We start from the raw sequence: 9,747 nt of genomic DNA, 5'->3' as shown, positions 1-9,747 counted from the left end.
TGCCCTCCCCCCACTCCTCCCCAGGCAGCGGCATCTGCCACCTGCCCTCCCCCCACCCCCACCCCAGGGCTTACGGTGAAGTAAGCTAGGCCCAGTGGGTCTTGCAGCAGCCGCTCAAAGGACAAGGCCCAGCCCGCTACAGGCTGCTCCTCACTGGGAAAGGGGCTGCTGGGGCCACTGGGGAGACTGTGGATGCTGAGGGAGCTGCCTCGGCCCTCGCCCTGGCCCCGGGACCCTGCCGTGCTGCTCAACTCTGCAAGGGGATAGACATGTAGTGGTGAGCCTTGTTTCTTTCCCCGGCCCCTTGCCCAATCCCACCTCCAGTGGTCATCCACTCTGCAGGTACAGTCTCCATGCACTCCCACCTCCCTCTTCCCTGTCTCCCAACCAGGGCTTCTCCACACATTCTGTCACTTACCTCCATCTGAAACAGCCAAAACCTACAAGAGACCCGAGGCAGAAAGTCAGAGCAGACCTCAGGAATAATTTCAGGGGACAGTTCTGGGCCCGGCTTCCCCAGAGCTGGAACAGTATACTCTTCTTCCAGAAGAGGCATGCTGGCTGTTCCCCAGCAGTCACTGCTTGGTCAGGGTTTTGCTGGTCCTATTCTATCAAGTGTCAGTGTCTGTGCTGGGACTTATGCTAGGTACTTTCTGGTGGCCCCTGGTTCCCGCCACCCCCAGCCTCTGCTAGGTGAGCCCAAGTATACACGGCAGACTTTAATCCTATTTCTGTCACTTACTAGCTTCGTGACTTTGGGCAAATTAATTCACTTATTGGTTTCCATCTGTAAATAGGGGATGGCATAAGAATAGTAACTTCCTGCCTAGGGCTGTTGTGAGGATCCAGTCAGTTTGATGTATTTATAGTGCACAGAATAGTGGCCAGCATGTGGCAAAGTCTCTATCAATGTTTGCTGTTGCCTTTGAGAAAGAAAAGGTGTTTCTGCAGCCAATGATCTCCTTGTTGCATGTGTTTCCTCTTGAGACTCAGATTTTTCCACAGGTCCCACTGCACAGAATGCTCTGACCTCACCCCAGCACAGGTAACTGAACCTCAGGGCCAACTGAACCTCAGGGCCTTTGCACTCAGCTATATCCCTGAACATTTTTTTTAGATAAGGTCTTGATAAGTCATTAGGTTGCCCTGGTTGGGCTAGGCCTTATGATTCTCCTGCCTCGGCCATCTTGCTCAACTAGGACGTTATTTTTATAGTATAGTGGCCCTCAAGTTTTACCATAGAACGAGCAGAAGGAGCACACCTCCAGAAGTTCAGGTTCAGCAGATCCAGGATGGAGCCTAATGATCTTTACCATAAAGAGCTCCGGATGATACTGATGTTGCTGGCCTGGGAACCACACTGTGAATAGCATTGCTGCACCAGCCAACTCCGTCCTCACCCCCACCCCCAACACACACTAACTCAGACTTCTCCGGGAATCCCAGCCATTAGTGAAATAGAAATGAGTCTTGAAATGAGTCTTGCAGTGGTTTCTCTTGGTGCCCTTCCTACCTTCCTAGCAGCTCCCCCATCTCCCTCATGATCCCTACCCATGTGGGGCAACCTCTTTTCCTCCAGTGCTCTGTCTCTGCCCCTTGTCATACCTCCCCCGCCAGTTCTCTAGCTCCAACCACAGGTAGTCCACTTCCTGCTAATGTCTCCCCCAAATGCTCCACAAGCCATTCAAACTCTTGGAATCTGAAATGGAAGTCCTTGCTGCCCCTGTGCACCCCCAAAGACCCAGAGTGCTGAGCTAGCTTCCCTGCATCCTGTCTTTCATCCCATCACCTAAGCTTCTAGCACCAGAGCCTGAGTCATCGCCCATTCTTTCCTCCTTCTCACCTCCTACAGTTTTCACTGTCACAGGAACTTTCATCACCTGTCCCTTCTTTCCATCCCCACTGGAAACAGGCCTGGAAACAATGGCCCAGAAAGCCTCCTCTGCCCTGCTTCTCTGCTCCCCACTCCCAACCTAGGAATGCCCAGGTCACAGAGCAGCCATCTGTAAGCCAGACTGAGTCTGCAGATATCTTGGTACCCAGAAATTTTTTTAAGGTAAAAGGGGCTTCTCTCATTAAAAAAAAAAAAAATCAAGAGACTTTATATAATACTGTTTTTCCATGTTTTCCTGAAAGCTGTAATGTCCCAGGTACCCTGGGCTTCTTCCTGGCATGCAACCTTGGCTGGTATTGAGCAGCCACTACTTTCCCTAAAAGGGCTCACCCTCCCTCAGAGGGCTCTGGGGCCAGTTTGATGCCTCTGTGTTAATTTTGGAGTCGGTATGAGGCAGGAGCTACCCTAGTCTGCTTGAGTTCAAATTTGTGCTATGCAACCTTGGAAAAGATACTTAACCTCTTTGTGTCTCAATTTCTTCTTCTCTAAATATGTGGCAAATAACAGTCCTGACTTAAAAGGAATGCTTCAATTAAATAAGTTAAATAGACATAAAGAACTCTGAACATTATTTGGAATGTAGGAAATAAATGATCATGGAACACTGCAATTGTTATTGTACTGGAATGGATGCCTGACCCCACTAGCCATCTGAGTTTGCCACTCCTGCTATAGAAGAAAGAACACAGGTGTTGGGGGTCTCAAGACCCAGATTCAAACCCTAGCCATGCCTTTTTTTAGTTTTATAACACTGGGCTCCTCCCTGAGCCTCATCTCCCATCTGGAGCATGAGGTAAGGAGTTGCTGAGCAGGAAAGTTTGCAGAGTGCTGAACGTGGGACGGCTCCCTCCCGGGTACACCACACCCTTCGCGTCCTCCCCCGGCCCCACCCTCTCACCCTACCTCTACACTCCCCCAGGTGACCCATGTCAGTAGAGTCACCTCCCACAGCAAAAGTCAGTGCTCCTGGAGACAAAAGACAGGAGGCAGCTTCCGGGAGTGACTGGTGGGAGGAAGGAAGCCCTTCACCTCCAGACCACAGATCCTCTTGAGCCTGCTCTCTTCCTTGGCAGCTTCACTGTGCGGCATCTGCCTCCACCTTGCCAGTGTCCTTCCTCCCCCAGGCTGCTCTGCAGCTGTGTTCCCAGCTTCAGAGACACTGTCCCCACCCTCCCCTCACCATTTCGCTGGGAAGTGTCACCCTCTCTCTCCCCTGTGTCTATCTGGTCTTGCCCACCTCGGGCACCCTACACACCCTAGAGCCTCGGTCTGCCTCCACCTCTGAATCAACCTCTCCCTTGTCATCTGAGCAGAGCGTGGTGAAAGGTGCTAGGACAGAACCCAGCCCACATTCCAATTTTATTTGGCTCTCAGAGGTTTTATTTCTATCTCTCGTTGAATTGAATGTCTGTGTCCTCATGTGGGGATGGCTCCCAGGTCCTCTCCAGGATCTGCCTCTCTCCATTGTCCCACCTATCCTATTCCTTAGCCACTCCCAGTCCGCATTAGAATCACCTGGTTATTGCCCCTCCAGCTTCATTCATTCCCCTTTCCCTTACTGCCACCCTCTACTTTAACTTTTCTCTTTCTTCACATCCTACCACATTCCTGTTTCCTGCTTTGTTGTCTCCTCTGCCTGCAAATCTGCTTTTGCATTCTCCAAAGTGCTCCAAGATCCTGCCCATGGGCATCAGTCATTCCCACATTTTTCCCTCCAGCCATGCCTATGCCCACCAGGTCTGGGTCTCCCCTGCCGGTCTAGTAGCTCCTGGAAGACAGGCCTGGTAGGGGCAGGCAATACATATGAACTCTGCTTGGAGTCACCTATTTCCTTTCATAACCAGTCCTAAGAGCCCTCAGGGTGCTGGCCCAGTACCTCCTTCACCAGAGAGGATCAAGTTCTTCACTCTTCATACCACACCAAGTTCCTAGCTCCTGTTGCCCCACTAGTTGTTGTTAGCATAGTTGAGACTGAGCTATCTGTAGGGACAGAAATCTAGATCTGGGAGGAATAGGAAAGCTGTCTGGTTTCTGTTCTGCCATGTAGGGGCAAATACCTTTTCTTTCCTGAGCCTCAGTTTCTACCTGGGTAGCACAGAGCTCAGCATCCCCAATTTCCCAGAGCCTCTGTGAGGCAGTTGAATGAGGACCCACCCCCCATGAGCTATGTGAAAGCACCAGGCATGCTTTGGCCCCATCTGCATCCCACCTCTACACTCCCCCAGGTGAAGAGCAGATCCTACAGATGAATCCAGATGCTTGCTGGCTGGGGCTCTGGAACAGGCCCAGGGAAGTTGTGTTGAGCAGGGCTGGCCTCACACCCCAGCCCCGCCTCTGCCTGCTTGAGGAGAAGTGGTGAGTGAATGAAAGAAAAGGGAAGAAAGGGTGAGGAAGGATGTGGTGGTCAGTGACACTCCTAATCCTTGGTCAGGCTTGTTGGCCATGCTTTGTTTTTAGGAAGTGAGCCCTGAGGGAGTCACTGGCACCTCAGGATACTATGGAGATGATGAGGCCCCAATTTTCCTGAGCTCCAGCTGTGCGACAGGTGCTCCCCGGTGGCATCCACATTCTCACTCCATCCTTATGACTTTATCCTCTGCAGCAGGTATTATTACCCCCATTTTACAGACGAAGAAACAGAGAGGTACAACCTCCTCCATGGGAAGGTGGTTTATTGAGCATCTTCTGTCCTGGGGACCTGCACCATTGTCTTATTTCATCCTCAAGGAAACAGAGGCTCCCAGATGCTCTCTGAGGATGTTCACATGCAGCCCTGGGTGCCTGTTTCCTTTAGCCTGAACCAGCTCTGTGAAGCCGACCTCTAGCCCCTCCTTTCTGCCTCTCTCCTTCCTTCCCTCCCTCCCTCTGGAGGTTGAACTCAGGGCTTTCACACCGAACTACATCCTCGGCCATATTTTATTGTTCATTTTGAGACTGAGCCTTGCCAAGTTGCCCAAGTGGGGTTCAAACTTGGCTGTCCTCCTGCTTCAGCCTTCTAGAGTGCTGGGATTACATATGTGTGCTACCACATCCTGCACCTTAGCCCCTCTCTAAAGACACCCTGCAATGGAGTGCAGGTCCCTGAGCCAGAAACCAAAAACACAAGGAGATACTAGGCTTGGTTTCCAAGTTTTCCTTGCCAGGATGGAAGTACTGTCCTGGGTCCCATGACAGTGACAAGATATAATAGTTACCCCTCTGGAAGCCTTCCCTTGGGGCATGGCCTGCTACACCCACTGCATTTACACACACAGATTTCTTCCCAGGCTGTTCCACTCTCTGGTGTGTGTACTCTTTAAGAACCATCTTTGGTGAATGTAGTTAGTGAAGTTAACTCTCCTTGCCATGTCAGGCTTTCTCTATTCCTGACCTGCAGCTCTTACCTAAACCTGAATTTTGTTTTAGTATTTTTGCCCATGGGTTTTGTTTTGCCAGCCTTGGAGCTGGTGGGGGTAGGGAGGGGCTAGGCTGATGGGCCTGGGTCTTCAGTATCTAGGAGCGATACAGCATAGACCAGAAGGAGGGGTTGTTGAATGAATGAGTGAAAGCACAAACGAGGCGACAGTTGGAGCCATATGAAGACATTCTCTGGGAGGAGGTTGGGCGCTGTATCTAAGCGACAGGTTTCATTGCGACTGCTTGACAAGCTGAGCGTCAGAAAGACAAGGCTGACTATTGAAGCTGCCTCACAGGGAATGGAGGATGAGAGACAGGGACAGTGGGAGGAGGGGAGGACCGGAGCCAGGCAGTTAATTCCTGGAAAAAGGCAGACACCTGGCCTGCAGGTGCTTCTCTATCCACACCCCTAACAAAATCGTCTAGAGAGGAGCTGGGATATCTTGGGCGGCTAAACAGGACTGGACAGAGCAGACGGCCTCTACTTGGAATGACTTTTGTACCCGGATGCCATAGGCTGGTAAAGGAGGGACAGAGGCTAGTCTCTCTCCCAGCCCCCTAAGCTGCCCTAGAGCTCTCAGCACTGATTAAGTAAAGCATCAGTCTAGCTGCCCTCCCTTGGTCCTGGACTTTGTAGCCTGGACACTTAGGGAAGGGCAAGTCAAGCATCATGCCTCTGGGGCAGAAAACAAAGCACAGGAGTTCTTAAGTTTCAAAGTTAGGTACAGACAGTGAGATGGGGGGTTTGATGAGGTAGCTTTGTAGGACTTGCCAGCCTGGAGCTGGGCAAAAAAGGGGTACTAGAAGGAGAGATGGAGATAAGTCTTGGGAATTGGAAGTAGGAGTGGGGACAGGGGTGGCTCATCTTCTTGATGAGGCAGGAGATCTTCGAAGATGGGCTGAAAGTGCAGGGAGCATTGGGCAGGCATTTGTGCAGTCCTCAAAAGGGTTCAAAGACCTCTTATTCATCATCCCATTTAGTCATTTCAATAAGACTGTGATCCATTCCAATCTCCTCATTTTACAGAGGAGGACCCCTAACAGTAAGGTGCAACTGAGTTGGGACTGGGACCCAGGTTGCTCTGAATCCACTGGCTTGTCTCATGGTGCTAGACTGGTACCTAGTGTGGGGGCTTGGAGAGGGGTAGAGTGCTATCTGTCTTTCCTGGGCTTGCTCAGAGGGGCTCTGCCAAGTGATCCAGGACCCTTCCCCATCTGCTAAATGAATGAAATGAGCCAGATCTCCAATGGCAGCTTGAATCAGGAGTGGAGCAGCTAGGGAGAGGTTGTAGAGGGCAAAGTGGCAGCAGCCTAGTGTTTAGCTACCTCTGCTCTTCCTGTAGGCTGAGAAATAAACAGGAGCTGTTCAACCTGGCCTGACTTTGCTGACCCATCCCACACTGCCCAAAGAACACTAGCTCAGCAGGAACCCCCCCAGAGCAAGTCTAGCTAGAGTAAGAGCTGCCCCTAACCTGACTTTGAGCACCCAGGGTAGAGGATGAGGAGGGGAGGGCAGAGGCCAAATAAGATAGGGCGTGGGACATAGTGGAGATGGACAGGGGCCCGGTGCATAGCAGGTCTCCGTGCTACTCCGAGATGCAAGCAGCTCAAGATGAGGCCAGTAGTAGGTAAGAGAGCAGTGGGTCCAACTAACATCCTGGATCAGAAGCCTTTGCCCACTTTGCTCTGCTCTCATTCCCATGGGTTGCAGCAGGGTCCTAGAAAGGCTATCTGGGAGAGCCTCAGAATGAGGGGAAAGGATTCCACTGCCTGCAGCTGTCTTTGCCCAACTTCTCCCACCCACCAGTAGCTGTGGCCTCTTACTTGGTACTGCTGGGTGTGTCTCCTGGGTGTGCCCACCCTTCCTCGTGGCCCTGGCCCAGAGCCCACACTCACCATGCGCCCGTTGGGGACACCCAGGTGCTTGGGTTTCCCTGGCATGCCGCTGCTGATCACGGGTCCCCGCCGTGGGGGCAGTCCACCATGGGGACCGTGGGTAGAGCCGGCCAGAGCGTGCACCGTGGTGGGCAGGCAGCAGAGAAAGCCTGTCTTCTCCTGCGGGCCCTCACATCCTGAAACACCAGCTCACTACCTCTTTTATCTGCCACAGGAAGTGTTTCTATAGAAACCAAACCACAGAAAGAAGCAAGGTCTAAGAGAGCGAACGCCTCTTCCTACACACGTTCGCGCGAGCACACACACACACACACACACACACACCCACCACCACCACCACCACCACCACAACCAACACACTGTTGGCAGCACCCCAAGGAGGCACCAGCACACAGCAGAGGCTTCCCTGTGCCCAGTGAAGAGCCCATCCTAGTCTGGCTTCTCTAGGGAGCTCCAAGTTCATATCTGAGTGCACAGAAGTGCATTGTCACACAACTAGGCACCTTTGTATCTGGCACTCTGGCAGAGGTTTCACTGGACGTGCACACATGTGCACTGGTCCTGAACATCTGCACATGTACTTTACTCAGCACATACTTTATCTCATCCCTACTGCGTTCTAGGTCTGTGCATGCTCAGCACTCTGGCCCTAGGCAGTTGGGCATATGCAGAGTTACTACCCCTAATCCCAGATGCCTATAGACTTTCCAATGTGCATGTGCCCAGGTATTTATACAGGTGGACTCAGGTGTGCATGTCGTAAACACAAATGCTCTTCCCTGTGAGGGGCAGCTACTCTGCGTGTACAGTCTCTGTGACAGGCACATGTGACAGGCGTACCTGTACATGAGTGTGTGTACTCAGACACCCCCCTGACATGTGTAATCAGGTATGCACTCGTTCTACCTGAATAGGGGAGTGAACTGATACAATTATACCAATGGCATGTGTACTTTTGTTCTCAGTCACATAGAAACCCCCATCTTGCATAGCAGCTCAGGGTGCTAGAAGAAAAGCACCATAGAATAATCAAAGTGGCTTAACAATATGTATTTCTCACAGTTCTGAAGGCTAAGATGTCCAGGATCAAGGTATATGCTAATCCTGTGTCTGGTAAAGTCTCTCCTCCTGGTTGCAGATGGCTGTCTTTTTGCTATGTCCTCATGTTACAGAGAGCAGAGAGAGAGGAGACAGGCACTGTGCTATTTCTTATTTTAGGGGCATGAATCCTATCATAAGTTACCTCTACTCATGACCTAATTACCTCCCCAAGACTTAATCTAATAAATATCTACAAATACCATCATATTGTGGTTATTGTGTCAAAATATATTAATTTTAGGGAGATACAAATTGTAGCATAGTGAGTACTGCGAGCTGAAGGATGGCTCCCTACTCTCACACCTAATCTAGCCTCAGATAATCTCAGATCCTTTAACCAGAGTCCTCAGGTTGCCTCCTTCTTACACTTGCATGTCCCATTACAAGGATATTTATATTTTACTCTAAACCTAGGGTTACTTAGCGACATCAAGTCACCCACCACTCTGGTTTGGGTTACTCCATTTATACAGTCAAGGCAACACCTACTTCTCCATAATCTATTTGTAGCCCTGATACCCTCTTCTAAGGCTGTGACCTGAACTTTTTAATGGTAAGTCCTCACCACCAATTCATGTCCTCTTCCTCCTAGGCACGTGGCTAAACTTCTCAGGCTCCCTTGCATTCAGGTGTGGCCATGTGACTGGTTCCCATCAACTGAATGTGAAGGGAGAAGATGTGTCATTTCTGAGCCAAGGCTTTGAAGAACTAGGTGTGTGCCACGAACTCCCTGCTTCAGCTGGCTGGACATAGATCATAATGAGGCCCTGTGGGATTGCAGAGTCATAAAATGGAAGGACTTAAGTCTGTGCAATAGTATAGGGGGGCATGTCCCCAGCCTGGAACACCAGCTTTGGACAGTTAGGAGAGCTCTCTGGAAATAAATTCTTTGAGCTGTTGTACACCTTAGGACTTACTTGTTTTATATTTAATTAATTAATTTTACTTTTTGAGACAGGGTCTCATTAGGTAGTTCAGACTGGCCTTGAAATCACTATATAGTCCAAGCTAGCCTCAAACTCACAGCAATCCTCCTGTCTCAGCCTCCCAGTGCTGGGACTACAGGCATACACCACCATGGACAAGACTTACTTATTATAGTAGCTTTTGTGACCCTAATTAATATACCTCTTTTCACCTCTTTCTAAACACTTGGTACTGGCCACACAGACTGAAGGATTCAGTCAGACTTGGTGTTTGTTAAGGGTTGGGGATGGTGTTACCTTTGGGCTTGGAGCACTGCCAATAGCAGTATTTTTAAAGTGCCTACGAGAGGGTTGTAGAGTATGTGACATGAGTAGAGACTGACAGTCTCCTATGCCATGGATCCAGGCCTAGGATTTCAAGGATGTTTACAGTTCCCAGGTTCTTCTCCTGACAAGACTATTTGATCCTCAAAACCATTTTGTGAGTGGTGCTCATCATTCATGTTTGTTTTTGTTTTTGTTTTGGGTACCGGG

At 50.4% G+C, this 9,747-nt stretch overlaps 1 protein-coding gene across 1 annotated transcript in view; it reads right to left on the bottom strand.

Annotated features, from left to right (window-relative positions):
* Nucleotides 1-7,419, bottom strand: part of Rgs14 (regulator of G protein signaling 14) — a 15,917-nt gene extending 8,498 nt beyond the window's left edge. The window contains exons 1-3 of the mRNA XM_010622061.2: nucleotides 7,187-7,419; nucleotides 419-440; nucleotides 75-253 (exon numbers count right to left, since the gene is read on the bottom strand). Coding sequence (XP_010620363.1) covers nucleotides 75-253; nucleotides 419-440; nucleotides 7,187-7,231 — 246 coding nt within the window. The 5' untranslated portion in view covers nucleotides 7,232-7,419. The remainder of the gene's footprint in view (nucleotides 1-74; nucleotides 254-418; nucleotides 441-7,186) is intronic.
* Between the last annotated feature and the right edge of the window lie 2,328 nt (nucleotides 7,420-9,747).

Source organism: Fukomys damarensis, unplaced genomic scaffold (genome assembly GCF_012274545.1).
Source record: "Fukomys damarensis isolate Sample0158 unplaced genomic scaffold, DMR_v1.0_HiC HiC_scaffold_9, whole genome shotgun sequence".
Taxonomy (NCBI): domain Eukaryota; kingdom Metazoa; phylum Chordata; class Mammalia; order Rodentia; family Bathyergidae; genus Fukomys; species Fukomys damarensis.
The sequence above is the reverse complement of the archived record's forward strand: the minus strand, read 5'-3'. Positions and strand labels throughout refer to the sequence as shown.